This window comes from Macrosteles quadrilineatus, unplaced genomic scaffold, assembly GCF_028750875.1.
Source record: "Macrosteles quadrilineatus isolate MER2022 unplaced genomic scaffold, UCM_ALF_1.0 Scaffold_2__2_contigs__length_208266976, whole genome shotgun sequence".
Lineage (NCBI taxonomy): Eukaryota > Metazoa > Arthropoda > Insecta > Hemiptera > Cicadellidae > Macrosteles > Macrosteles quadrilineatus.
This window is the reverse complement of record NW_026542595.1, coordinates 110,479,104-110,494,004: the sequence shown is the minus strand read 5'-3', so window position 1 is coordinate 110,494,004 and position 14,901 is coordinate 110,479,104. Positions and strand designations below refer to the sequence as shown.

General features: G+C 37.3%; 1 protein-coding gene across 1 annotated transcript in view; it reads left to right on the top strand.

Moving 5' to 3' along the window:
* The window catches only part of LOC128985635 (multidrug resistance protein homolog 49-like), a 39,883-nt gene extending 26,217 nt beyond the window's left edge, over nt 1-13,666 (top strand). The window contains exons 12-24 of the mRNA XM_054405365.1: nt 257-516; nt 2,796-2,884; nt 3,335-3,450; nt 4,613-4,750; nt 5,137-5,241; nt 5,463-5,624; nt 6,679-6,882; nt 7,417-7,658; nt 8,538-8,697; nt 9,042-9,236; nt 10,676-10,882; nt 11,449-11,595; nt 11,904-13,666. Of these exons, the coding sequence (XP_054261340.1) occupies nt 257-516; nt 2,796-2,884; nt 3,335-3,450; nt 4,613-4,750; nt 5,137-5,241; nt 5,463-5,624; nt 6,679-6,882; nt 7,417-7,658; nt 8,538-8,697; nt 9,042-9,236; nt 10,676-10,882; nt 11,449-11,595; nt 11,904-12,095 (2,217 nt within the window). The 3' untranslated portion in view covers nt 12,096-13,666. The remainder of the gene's footprint in view (nt 1-256; nt 517-2,795; nt 2,885-3,334; nt 3,451-4,612; nt 4,751-5,136; nt 5,242-5,462; nt 5,625-6,678; nt 6,883-7,416; nt 7,659-8,537; nt 8,698-9,041; nt 9,237-10,675; nt 10,883-11,448; nt 11,596-11,903) is intronic.
* The last annotated feature ends 1,235 nt before the right edge of the window (nt 13,667-14,901 follow it).

Genomic DNA, 14,901 nt, shown 5'->3' with positions numbered 1-14,901 from the left:
TAACTTGTTAGGTAATTGTTGATGCTCTGACTGTAGACATATAGTATCTATAGACACTGCAGCTTCACCGACGATGCTATAAACCACTTAAGTGTTCCATTGAGTGCTTCCTCTGTACCTTCCTTCTCAGTGCTTGCACAAAGTTACAGTATTTAAGTAATTTATAGGAGTACCTATACACCATTTTCAATTCTTGTTGTATTTGTTACTTCACTTTCTATAGCATTGAATAGTTTATTTTTGAAAACCTTCCCAGGGTTACGGGACCATGGTAGGGGAGCGCGGCGCACAGCTCTCTGGGGGACAAAAGCAGAGGATAGCCATCGCCCGAGCTTTGCTGCGACAGCCGAGCATCCTGCTGCTAGACGAGGCGACTAGCGCGCTGGACATGGCTAACGAGGCTGTGGTGCAGAGCGCGTTGGAGCGCGCCAGCAGAGGCCGCACGACTATCACCATCAGCCATCGACTCTCATCCATCCGCAACGTCGACCGCATCCTGGTCCTGGCTAGCGGAAGGTGGGATTTCAAATGACAAACACAAAAAAATTTGAAAATGTAGAATACTTACTAGGACTACTTACTAGGAAGTTCAATTTCATCACATGTTGTCCGAATCTGAGCTAAGATCTTTCTTAGCTTAGATCTTCCTTGGTTTTAAAACACTGTTATTTACAGTTAAGTACCCTAATTTTTCTGTTTAGTTTAAAGCTATGTTTGTCAAGTAACCCTGCTATCCTTGAAACCTAGGACATTGGTCCCTAAGTCAAATGATTTACTTAATAAGATTTTTTAGGATAAGCCTATTCACAGATAAGTAACGTATAGAGGAAACTTACTTATGGTACGACCATGCACTTTTAGCTCTGGTATGTTTTGATGGTAACATAATTGTGACAAGGAAGGAATATTCCATTCTGTGAGCACTGTGCGTACATTCCTATCACACAGAGCACAGAATGTCTTTCTCCAACGTGAGTGTTGCAGTACTTGAGGGTAAGGGGTGCTGCCAGGGCCGGTTTAACCCATACGCGAACTACACGGCCGCATATGGCGCCACGAAAAAGTGGCGCCGTGGCGCCAACGGAACATTTTTTGTTACGTGAACAACGTAATTTTGTTTATTTTTGCTCAGAGTTCAAGTATTCAAAGCACCACAATAAAGGCATTTATTCTGTTTGTACCAACAGCACTTGAAAATGTTGTATATTTGTACAGCAATACAACTCAATGCCATTTGCAGTTTCGATTTGAACTGAGCTGACGCTCGGCAGTCGGCAGCGTCAGCGCCAGCGTTTGCTGGGTTTCATTTCACGAATCACTCATGCTCGAGATAAGCAAGCGCGCAGCGCCACTTGTCACAACAAGAAACTTCCCCTTTCTTTCACTCCTTTCTGCCTCTGATCCTAGAGCAGAGCACTACGTTGGATTGCACTCTTTTAGTTGTATACGTAGGCCCACGATTACTAGAAAAATACCGGTATGGATCATAAACATAAACAAATGACGTTGTTGGCCCGAATCCTATACTAAAGCTGGGTTTTCCTAGACGCGGAGTCGGCCAGCGGAGAGCGGAATTGAAATTAACATGGCATTCCGCTCCGCTGCTAGGAAAACAGTAACATTAAATTACCTAAGACAAGCTGAGTCCGCTCTCCGCGTTCCTCTCTCCGCTGGCCGACTCCGCGCCTAGGAAAACCCAGCTTAATAGCATTGAACATAACATATGTTTTGGCAGTTCCATTTAAGCAATGTTAAATAATGTTTATTTTCTGGCCAAAAACGTCATTTGTTTATGTTTATGATTTATACCGGTATTTTTCTAGTAATCGGGCGTAGGCCTATACCGTATCGGTATCGTATTGGCATTGTTTTGATGATTCATGATTGTTGATAAGCGAATTATTACGAGTGTTTTAAGTTTAATTTATAATTAGCACATTAAATAAAAAGAAAGTATAAACTGAATGAATGAATGAAACATATTGCAAGCCGAAACTATGAAAACAATGGCAGAAAAAAAGAAACCGTCTGGCACTTATCATAGAAAGCGTAAGGTGAATTTGGAGGAGGAAGAAAAAAAAGCCAAATCAATGAGTAGACTATTGTAGAAATCATCTGGTGGCGAGTCCAGTCAGCCCAAAAGAGTCACGATAGAAGACGGCAATGAATGACGTAGGTATTTATTTATTTATTTTCCAAGGAAAGATTAAAACAAGCAGCTGATCACAAACGGCAAACATTACGTCATTGCCGTCTTCTATCGTGACGTCATGCTTGACGAACATTACATTACGGACTGTTTTTTTAGTGTGTCCTTGGTTTTGCTATAGTTTATATGATGAGTAAAAGTGTATAAATGTCACATTTCTGCGAATAATAAACAGCGTTTTATTGCAAGTTAGTATTCTTCTACCTAAACTTAAAAAAAAATTCTTCCCAAAATTATTGGGAAAAAATTCACAAATAAGGTTAAGTTATGTTCATGGTTTTTTGGGGGGGGGGGGGAATTCTAAGTGGCGCTGATTCGGGTGTTCGCTTAACTCTGAAAAATTCCTAGAACCGGCCCTGGGTGCTGCGAGTAACAATGTCCCTCAAAAGTTCATGTCTTTAAGTTTCACTATTTTTGAACAACAAAGTTTTTCTGCTCTAATATAATTCAGGGATTTTCAGTTACCTTAATTTTACACTTAGCAAATAGCTGAAAATTGAAATTATGTGACCGTTAATTGGATGATAAAAAAACTTGTAATTGTTTGACAGAATTAATGTAAAAGTAACCCTCCTTGTTTTGATAGACTGGTAGAGGAAGGATCTCACTCAGAATTAATGGAGAAGAAGGGACATTACTACTCTTTGGTGACAGCTGATGCTTCTCTTCAAGAGGGTGAGTAAAGTCAAAGATGGGTCATGTTTATTTTGACTAATTTAAAAAGATTTATATCCAATTAATTCTATTATAAAAAAATATTAGTACTTTTTGCAAACCTGGATTATTTTAAATAATCAAATAGTTTCATTGCTTGTTGCAAACATACTTATTGAATACACATCAAATTAAGACAGAAAAAACTAATTTTACCTACAGTCAAAGTGGGCTTCCTTGCACAGATTATATCACAGAAAGCCTTACTTTCGCGCACAGTTTTAACTTTGGCGCACGCCAGTGTTCCAACTAAACAACACAAAACAGCATGCTTTTATTATGCACGTAATCCCTGTATGCTTGAAAATAAGTTGGCAACACTTAAAGATATTACGACTACGATCAGCTGGTAAAATAGAAGTGGATAGTTATCAAAGCAAAAGAAAATTTCATTGATGGAAACCTTTTTAGCTTCCAGCCCCAGTAACAAAGACAAACTAGACACGCAAACAAATGAGTTCATACCTCTGGAAGAAGCTGACGTAATACCAAAGGAAACTGAGAAAAAGGAAGACTTGCCTGAAGAGGTGAGTAAAATTCCAACTTTTCTTGAGTTGAATGTTCATTGAAAGTAATTTCATATGAATCCAAACCATTTACCAGTCAGTACATTCACCAGTTTACCAGTTGATTTACCAGTTGATCTGTACGTTGTCATTGGAATCGTTTCTAAAATTGAACAGCTCTGCCAAACAACGTTGCAAGTGACGAAAGTGAATATTTTCAGAAAACAAAAATACATTCTGGTCGTGCTGGTGCTAACACAGACAGTTTACTGTGCATTCAATCACTTGTACCAAAAGTGATTTCCCAAAACGTGCTCCAATTATTCCCATCCTCGGCTTCATTGATTCTTTTGGAAGTAATAAAGTACAAAAAACGAAGTCTTAGGATTTGTAGGCTATCAAACAGTTGAGAACTTAGCGATGCTGGTGCTTACAACTGGGACACGCCGATGTCGTGATGTCCGTAACTGATGCTGCGCCGATGTTAAAGTAGCCTGCACACGCTCTATTTGCCGAAGCCCCAAACTACAACAGTTTACCTAAACGACTAACCAAATATATATTTTTAAACTTTAAGAAACATATGCGAAACATTTTGCGTATTTTATTTGTAATAAATATATAGAGGGTAAAACAAAATTGTGTACTCTAAAACATCAAAGTTAAAATGTTGTGTATCTCTTTGAAAATATTTTTTAGAAGAATACCTTTGGGTACAAAAGTGGTAGATAAACTAATTATAAATAATACAAATCAAATTTCAATACGATAGCATCCGTAGAATTTTAATTGTATTCAATAAAGTGAAACACTGCAATTTCTTGTTTTGGAGTGGATGGGGAAAAATCTCAAGGGGTGAAAGTGGGGACTTTTGGGAAAATACCTTTCATGTGGTTCTATCACATATACAAAATCCAGCTTTCCACCATTTAGTTGCAAAAAATTTTGTTTTATTGTTTTCATTGACTGAGCATCAAATAACATGTTTCCTCTGTTGATACAGAGGAAACATTTAATTAAAAGATTACTTCTCTGTGGGCCACATTAAAAAGCAATCAAAATAGTTTTTTAAATGTATATGTTTCTTTTAGGCTTCTAAATTCATTTCAATTGTAATTATTTTTAATAAATTTGCTGCCTGAATTTTATGTTTACTACAACATATAAAAGGTGTTGTTCCTAGGATTACAATGTCCCGCTTTTGAAGATCGTCGGACTCAACAAACCTGAATGGCACTACGTACTCTTGGGATCTGTCTTTTCATTTCTCAATGGATGCATTTCACCTCTTAGTGCTGTATTCTTTGGAAATATATATTGGGTAAGTTTTTTTTCTGGAATTCGTAGCTTTTTCACATACAAATCCATACATGCACACACCGTCTGTTTGATTCACCCGATGTCAATTTTTTGTCACCTTAACTCATAAGTGCAAAAGTAAAATTATGACTTCATACTAATTAAGTCTCTGTAACACTTGTACTGTCAACGGTAAAATAATTCACTTTGTTCACTTAATATATCAAATAGACATATTAAAATATATGTAATTTTGTTATTACTTTATACAAGTACTTTACTTTGTGAAAATGTTTTCCTTAGAAATAAACTTTGTGCTCTTTAAATGGTGCTAATGCTTCAGTTTTTTTATTGGAAAATATATGAAAATGACAAATAACAAAATTACTATATTGTTGTACATTTCAGGCGTATTCTTCGCCTGACGACAGTGTCATCCTCTCCGCAGGAAACCTTTACGCTTTATTGTTTGTCGTCCTCGGGATATTTGCCTTCATCTGTGTCTTTTTGCAGGTTAGTACTTTTTAATGTTTTAATTAATGAACGTGAAAATATTTGGGTTCCAGAATTATTGCAATTTTTGTGATTCTACGTATAAAACTTCACAAAGTTACTCCCACCGCTTGCTTGCCCAAGAGTTGTAGACAAGCTAAAGGGGTATGTGCCAGGTCCTGGTTCCGTTTATTTCTATTAGTATAAGTAATATTACAACTTTTTGAGTATGTTTCATACAGTTTTCGAGTCTGACGTTAGCCGGGGTGCGGATGACAACGAGGCTACGTGTGAACGTGTTCAAAGCGATGTTGCTGCAGGAGATGGCTTGGTTTGACGATGAGAGACATTCCGTCGGCAGCCTCTCTGCTAGACTGTCGGGCGACACCTCCACTATACAAGGGGTTAGTGGTTAACGTTACATGATTTTTGTAGACCAATTTAAAGATAATTTACTCACTGAACAATGACAAAATGTTTAATGTGTAACTGAACTATAAACTGGATAAACTTTATTTTGAAGCAAGCCTCATAATATTGGAGCCAAACTGTATAGCTTAGTTCCTTGATAATTTAAACAAAAAAATGCCAACCAAATTGTAAAGACTGGTCGCAGACCAAAATATTTTATTCTTTAAATAAATTTTTAAGTGGAAATTGAGAGGGTTGGATACTAATTATTTGGTTTTGTTTTTAGCGAATTTCCCATTTAGGAATTAAGCTATTACATAGGTCTCTTGGTAAGACCTCAACCTTTACTTTTTCATTTTGATTTTTCCAGAGACCAAAAACTTCATCCGTTCAAATTCAAATATCTGATCGTTAGCACGATAACTAGTCAGAATTATCAGATTTGCATGAAATTTGGTACAAAACATGTAAACTTACATTTATTTAAACACATTCCCTAACCAGCATGATCGGGTTTTGGAAACAGGGTTTCATGGGGTGGAAATTGATTTTTCACATTTCAACCCCCAAAACATAACATTTTGCAATTTCAATTTCTTTCCAAACTTCCTTGTAGATATTTAAAAGCAAATAAATTAGTATACTGAAACAGTTATTCGCCTAATAGCTACAGATAAAACCTAAAAAACTGTAAACTTTAAATGGCCATGTTATTTTTGTTAAGAATAAATAAACTATTATAGTTCGCTTGTTTATTGATACAGTATTTTGATCGAATTTGGAAAATTGTTGCCAAAAACACTTCATTCCTTTACCTGCACCTAAGTACTCATAAAAATGAATGTTACTAAAATATAAAATAAATCTGACAACTTAACGGGATCATTAACAATAGTTTTCCCAGGTAAATTGAAATTCGCTTAGTCTGCAGATTTGACATAGCGGGGGTATTTAATACTATTATTTATAGTTTTAAGAAGTATATTACTGTTTGAATAATGTCCTGTCATTTTATGATGTAATTACATTTTGTCTTCCCTTTGACAGGCCACTGGTAGCAAGCTGGGAACACTACTGCAGGGCGTCAGCACTCTAGGTGTTGGTACGTTGCTGTCTCTCTACTACTCGTGGAAGATGACCGTTGTTTGTCTCATCTGTATCCCGTTCATGCTCTTCTCCATCGTCCTCGAGAGCAGAGTCATGCATTCTGAGGACTCCATTGAAAAGAAAGCTTTAGGAGACGCCACTAAGGTAATGTTCTTTACATCACAAAAGCATAGTAGCAGTGACAACCCTGACGTTATATCATGTTTTCCCACACAATTTGTACATAATTCACACATATCAACTGTATACACAAATAGTTACAATATTATTTAGTACTGAATATAAGAATTTTCTGTAAAAAGCTTTCTGACTTCAACCATGCAAAATAACACCATAGGAGAAATGTACTCCTTTGCGTGGGAGAAAGTCTATTTTTGATTTTTTTTTAAATTAAGAGATGAAAAAAGGTTTTTGGAATGGTTTGAAAGTTCGCTAGAGGACTGAGTGATTGGTTGCTGAAATGGCATTAATTGACTACTGGACAAACGGTAGACCCCTCCCCCTCCCACCGCAAAGATAACCAACCGCAAACACATACACTCATACACACCTGGCACACACAACTATCAGTCTTTGCCCAAGATAACAATAAATGAATTAATTCTGGGGTAAGTAAAATACCAGTCCTCTATTCCAGATAGCAAGGAACCTACCATTATCCACCTGTTGTTGCTCTAGATAGCAGTAGAGGCTATTTCATCAGTGCGCACCGTGCAGAGCCTGGGACAGGAGAACGCAGTGTTGGAACGCTACACTCGTCGTCTGCTTGAAGCCGAGGAGTCACTACGTAGAAAGACGAGATTCAGAGGTGTTGTCTTCGGTCTCGGTCAATCAACTGCCTGGTTCGCCTACGGTTTCAGTTTCGGTTACGGAGGGTACCTCATAGCCAGGGAAGGAGTGTCTTATAGAAACATCAACATGTAAGCATTTTTCTGCAAATAGAGCATTGTCTTGACTTATGTGACAGTTTAGCTGGGTTTTCCTATTGTCGGGACCACGTAAGTTTGCAGTTGGTGGCAGCCAATCACAAGACAAGGCTAGTGCGACGTTGCCACATTGCCCGTTGACAACACTAATTAAAATATGCTAAGCAATATTTTCAAATCAGCTGGTATTATTAGATTTGTCAACACCGCATGGTTCTCATTGGTTCATTCAAAACCATATGGTAAATAGGCTACTCCCTTAACCGCAAACTTACGTGGTTCCGACAATAGGCGTGGAAGTGTACCGTGGTCTGCAGTCTGCTCACGTCTTGTCTTAAGTAATTTGATGGTATTGTTTTCCTAGAAGCGAAGCGGACCGCTACTGGATAGAAATTGCTTCTCCGTGTTTGGTTTCCTAGTCCGCACTCTATGTTCTGCGCTCTAGGAAAACCCGGCTACATATTGATTGTTTTGAGTTGATAGCTAACCAGTGTGTTGACCACAATTTCTTTGTCAGAGCTGCTTTTAAATAACAATACTCCCTTAAATTTGACTCCTCTAATTCATCCAACAATTATTTTTCTTATCTATTCCTGTGTTTTTGAAATTCATTATTGCGAAGGATAGGAAAAGTCCATATTGTACCTTCATATTAAAAAATCCATTACCGTTTACTTCAGGGGTAGTGTTTGATCAGGCCAAAGTCAGTTCCATGTTACCTACATCCATCATCCAGAGAGAAAAAATGAAAATTACTAGCATCAATAGATAGTGACACTTCTTATACTCTAAAAGTAACTCATAACATTTAGTACAAAAATAGTGTCTTAATGGACGTTGTCTCAAAAATGTTTATAAACTTTATGTTTATAGAGTCGCAGAAGCTCTTCTGTATGGAGCCTATATGTTAGCTCAGGCTGTTTCATTCGCCCCAAGCTTAAATCTGGCAAAGATAGCAGCTGGTCGACTGTTTAAGATCCTAGATCGCAATCCGCTTATCTTCTCTGGGTCAAACATGGCTTCTTTATCTTGGGTGAGATTATTATAAATTCAGAATTTATATTTATATAACTGTAAATTGAATTTTAAAAGGATTCAAATATTTATCAATATTGTGTGGTTTTTGCTGTAAAATATGATTTGCAATAGCAGTCAAATTTTTTTGTCAATTTTAATAGTGTCAATACATCATTTTATAATTAAAATCATTTATGGTTGAAATCTTCTCATACAAATATTCAAATATGCAAACACTTATTGGTACTTGTTAAGAACAAATTAAATGTTTCCAATTGTAGTGGTGCTTGGTTCTGTTAGGTTACAGCCAGGCACATCCCTTATTTAATACTATAAATTAAAATTTAAAGTTTATTACAGAAAGCCAAAGGAGACATAGAGTATAGAGACGTCCACTTCTCATATCCGAGCCGGCCTGATCACTGGATTCTGCAAGGTCTTCAGCTGAGCATTGCCAGAGGACAGAAAGTGGCTCTAGTAGGTCCAAGTGGCTGCGGAAAGTCTACTTGTGTCCAACTGTTGCAGAGATTCTACGACCCAGTGTCAGGTTCATTGGTAAATACTAAATAATGTCAATTAACCTGAAATAGGATACCCACTCAACCATGAAAACCTTGCATTAAGCCGTCAATTTTGTGAACATTGAAGAAAACCTGCACCCACTAAGTGCAATATGTGCACTATGTGTTTTAATACTTTTTAATACTTTTCAATGAAATGGCGACCATACAAAGTAGGTATTTTAAGCCAAGTATGAATGGAGATGAGTGTGAGTGGCGCGATCTTGTAGTCTTGTTAGTGACTAAGGCCGACTTATTCCTTACTCCTTAGACACAGCTGTTAATTAATAATGCTGTCATATTATCTCTTTTATATAACACATATGTTGCACTAGAGACCTAATTATAGAATAGTTTGGTTATGGTGATTGGTATGCGGTCAGGTTTGATGTATCGACATCAGGCGTGGTGCTACTAAAATCAGGCGTACCGGTAGGTGATAATGCTATTACAACATTATCAACTCACAAAAAAGTACCGTACTTTGTAATTTAGTATTCTTAGTCTCAAGAACAATTAGTTAAATTTGTTGGTTTACCTTATGGTTGCCAGGTTCTGGAAGCATGAAGCCTGATGTACATTTTGTCACATGTGTGGCATCATCTTTAATACTTTAATACTTTTATCAATCAGGAGCATAGTTTAGAATTATAAGTTATCACTTCATAAATTGTAAGCTACACTATTTATTTACAAATCGTCCACTACCAACTTAAATAAATAGTGTAGTGTTTTTAAGAAGTAAAGCAAACATTAAAAATAAACTCTGCCCCTGACGATTCCAAACGTAGTGAAATGTGCATTGGGTTTCATATCAAACATACTTGTATGACAATAAACAATTGTGAATAAACCATAATTTAATTTTCAACTTCATGTTGTTTCTTGTCTCAGGATTACTGTTTTTAGATTATAAAAGGTATAATGTTACCTGGATCTGCCAGAGTAATCCAAATGCTGTCTATCGACTACGCGTTTCGAAGCAATATAAGCTTCATCATCAGGTCCTCAAGAACACGTTTCACTCATCAGAGGTAGTCAAATAAATAAATTCATTTTCAAGTTTGTGTAGAATGTGGAGACCTTAAATTGACAACATTTCATTTAGAACCGGATAGAGCAGGCTGACCCTTTTAGGTCTCTATGTATTCAGGTATTGCAGAAATAATAATTAAATACCGGTAACAAAAACCCTAAATTGTATATACATTTTTTTTATCCCAGGTTTAAAAATTTCAATCATACTATACCTAAATCATAAAAAAACTTTATGTAACCAAAATTTGAGGATTTTTCCTACTTTGTTGTTAGGATGCTTTAATTCCCAAATTGACTGTGTAAATAATCCTTACGATTGTTGAAAATGATGCGTTATTACAGTCTCTGATCTGAGACCACTCCTTTACTAAAAAGTCACTGTGGATATTTTTACAGAAAATAGACAGTGCAGACTCCGTTGATATTCCTATTAGGCAGCTGAGGGCTGGATTAGGTATTGTGTCCCAGGAGCCTGTTTTGTTCGACCGCACGATCGCAGAGAACATTGCATACGGTGACAACACTAGGGCCGTCAGCATGGCAGAGGTGGTGGAGGCGGCCAAACAAGCAAACGTCCACTCTTTCATATCTTCCCTTCCTGCAGTGAGTCTTATTTTTGTCAACAATGTTCACAGTAACTAATTCAATAGTTTTTATTTTATTTCTTAGACTTAGAGATTTATATGCTCTAGCTACACAGTGGTAAAACTTTAAAGATGAAAATGAAAATTAATGACTTTACTATAAAAATAGAATAAATATGTCTGTGAATATAGAAGAATATACTAGAATATAGTAGTGGATGAAGTAAAAACCAGTTTATTGGTCTCGGTTTTGAAGTGCGATGATAGCTCAACAGAGACCTTAATTTACAAACAACCCTCATATTTAAAGTAAAATTCTAGCAACTTAGCAGTACTTTACTTACTTATATTTACTTTCAGGGTTATGAAACTCAACTGGGAAGTAGAGGAGCCCAACTCTCTGGTGGCCAGAAGCAAAGGATAGCGATCGCTCGATCTTTGGTTCGCAACCCACGAACCAGTTTATTGGTCTCGGTTTTGAAGTGCGATGGTAGCTCAACGGAGACCTTAATTTACGGAGAACCCTCGTATTTAAAGTAAAATACTAGCAACCAAGCAGTACTGGATACTTATGTTTACTTTCAGGGTTATGAAACTCGACTGGGCAGTAGAGGAGCCCAACTGTCTGGTGGCCAGAAGCAAAGGATAGCAATCGCTCGATCTTTGGTTCGCAACCCACAAATTTTAATTTTAGATGAGGCAACATCTGCTCTGGATTCGCAGAGCGAAAAGGTAATTGTTAAATAACATTACCACATACATACACAAATAATAACACAAATAATTTAGTAATGTAATACATTACATTACTACGTAAAACATCTGTAAATAGTTATAAAATGTGCAGATGGTGGAAATAATCTTTAATGAAACTAGATCTTCTTGATGTGCTTCTTGCACTAATTTACTATCAGTTTTTAAATCAAATATCCAGTTCTAAAATAAATTATTTAGTACTGGTATATTTTTTAAATGTTAAATAAAAATTAAAACGCTGGAAGATTATACATATTATGAAAGAAATATGTACTCTGTTTCAGATGGTACAAGAGGCACTAGATGAAGCATCTTCGGGTCGCACATGTATCATCATCGCACACAGATTGAGCACGGTGACCAATGCTGATGTGATCTGTGTGCTGAGTCGAGGAGCCGTGGTTGAGATGGGCTCCCATGCCCAGCTCATGGCCAATGGCGGCCATTACGCTCGCCAGCTGCTTTCGCAACAGTAACGGGGCTGTGATAATACTAGATTAGTGATATTTAGATCAAAGTTCCTCTAGGGATTAACATAAGAAGCTAATGTTTATACTTACATACATCAATTTACATTAAATCATGATCTCAACATGAGAACAATACCAAATAGTATAGGAAGATTGAATATTAACTTTACAGTCTGCATAAAAATCTTGTGCCTGCCTTAATGGCACAAGGAAAATCTTGTCTAACACATCTAATTTAACAATTTGATTCAATCAACTTGTTTTTTAAATCATCTTATATTAAAAGTGTAATTTTATATTCTTATGAGCTTGGCGCTTTCCATACTCCTTAGTAATGCTTGATTTGCTTGTATAGCCAGAACAATATACAAAAATGTATTATTTACAAAGGGTCTTTTTTTTTTTTTTTAGGGAGAGGAGGGAAAATGCTTTTACGCACACAGGTAGCCAGCCTGTAGTGTGAGACTCCTGAAAATTGTCAGACTACTCACTAAAAAACCCCCTCTACTCTGTTGGACACAGACCTGGAATTGTTTGTCACATTACTTCAAGTCAGGCCAACATGTGACCTAAGCCCTCAGGGCTCGCACCGTTTCTGGCATTTCGATTCTTAATGACCTACAACCGCATCCCGGTCAAGGTCGATCTTCTTGGCGCGGAGAATACCCTGGATATAATGTGACACACAGGTCCAATTGTCCTCACCCTCCGTCATAATCGGTATGACCGTGTCCACCGACAGCAGTCCTATTAATTGTTGAGCCTCCAGGCGGGGCCTTTCCCAGCGCTGGCAGTGGAAAAATGTATGTTCCACGTCATCGAGAATGCCTGGGCAGTATATGCAGTCGGGTGACACGGCTTTGCCCATCCTAAACAGGTACGACCGGAAAAAGCCGTGTCCCGTCAGAAATTGGGTCAGGTAGAAGTCCACCTCTCCGTACCGCCGATCAACCCAAGGTTGGACTTGCTGTATCAGTCGCCTGGTCCAGAGTCCCCGTGTCTCCTGTTCCCAGCCCTCCTGCCACAGCTGGTAGGTGTGGGTTGCGTTCCTCTGTTCGTGCCTCGTCCTCCCCACGGCGCCGGTAAATTGCCTTTCTCTCCGCCGCCAAAAGTTTGACGGGGATGACTCCAGCAATCACCAGGACGGCGGGCTCGGACACTGTTCGGTAGGCAGATGCTACCCTCAGTGCTGCCTGACGCTGCACTCAGGCGAGCCGCATCTACAAAGGGTCTTAGAAAGTGGTTCTTTTTAAATGAATATGTTTGGAAGTTAAAAAATAAACTTTTGAAGACATTAGATTCAACATATTAGAAGTATTGCTTTATTCAACCATAGTCTATAACTGGAATTAATTTCCAACAGTTTCAATTGTTTTTCGCTGATATATGCCTATATTTCATACATGAACAAAGTGCCTATTTCGCTGATCACAATAATTAGTATAAAGTACAATGTCTCACTTGTATTGACAAATAGAAATATTTTTATATTACTCTAAATAATTTTACTTTTTGTATATCATTTAGCTTTTAGGGAAACAAACTAATTTTATCAATGCTTATATTAAAAGTTTTTTGAACCGTTCAACTTGTATTTCAAATTTTTTCCTGTTTATATACAACTGAACATTTGACAGTACTTAGGTCAAGTAACACACTTGCTTAAAACTTATTTAAGCAAGTGTAATTTATATGGTGTACTTTTTTACAAACCACTGACAATTTATGATGGTAGTCGTTTTGTTTCTAATGGTAGAGGTTATAGCGTAGCTGCCCTAATCCTGCGCATGAATTGTCCTTGTTAAAATCCTACACAGCCCAGTACGTCAAGAAGCTCTGTAGTTAAATTTTGATTGCGCTCCTAAATTACGTTTAAACAAATTCTTCCTTGCCTACTTGGATATACAAATTTGGTATATTTTTGGTATATTGGCTTATTCCTTAAATGGGGAATTCGCTAAAAACAGTTTTGCCCTCCCTGAAGCAGCAAACCTAAGCACTTGTTAAACTAATTCTATTTAAATAGGAAATAAATGTTATATTTTAAGTAGACATTTTAGTGTAAATCCAAAATAAATAAATAAAATAAATAAATCAGGCAAATGGAAATTTGCTTAGTCCGCAGGTTTGCTGTGGCGGGGGTATTTATGTCTTGTAATGTAACTATGTGGCACAACTGGATCATATTTTAGGCTGTCTCTTTTAGCTATACATGCTATTTCAAAAGTATAAGCTGCAAAAACTGTTAAAACTCCCGCTTTTAGTAAGGGAGTTTTTCATTCTGCTATTGAACTTTTCCAGTTCTATGTCAGAGGAACAAATTATTTTGGCTCTCATGGCTTGGCTGTAAGGAATTGAACGTCCACGGCCAATTTTTTCTGGAATTTTTTTTTTTTTTTTTTGTCCTGGACCACGGCCTCCAATCCTTAAACACAATTTTAAAAGACGGTTTCAAAATCCTCAGAGCATCCCCACACACCAAAGACTTCTTGGAAAAACCTCCCACAACTACATTCCGACAACCAGCCAATTAAAAAAAGTTGTTAGTTCACCCTAAACAGTCAAAACCTAACAAAGGCCAAGATAAACCCATAGAAGGCTCATTCCCATGTGACATGGCAAGATGCAAAACCTGCCACATAAATAGGCCCAGCACAACATTTACAAGCACATCAACAGGAGAAACCTTCAAAATTAAAGGACACAATACATGCTCCACGAAAAATGTTGTATATCAACTTCAATGCAACCATTGCCCATCTCAATACATTGGACTTACCACCACCAGTTTTAGAACAAGAATGAACAATCA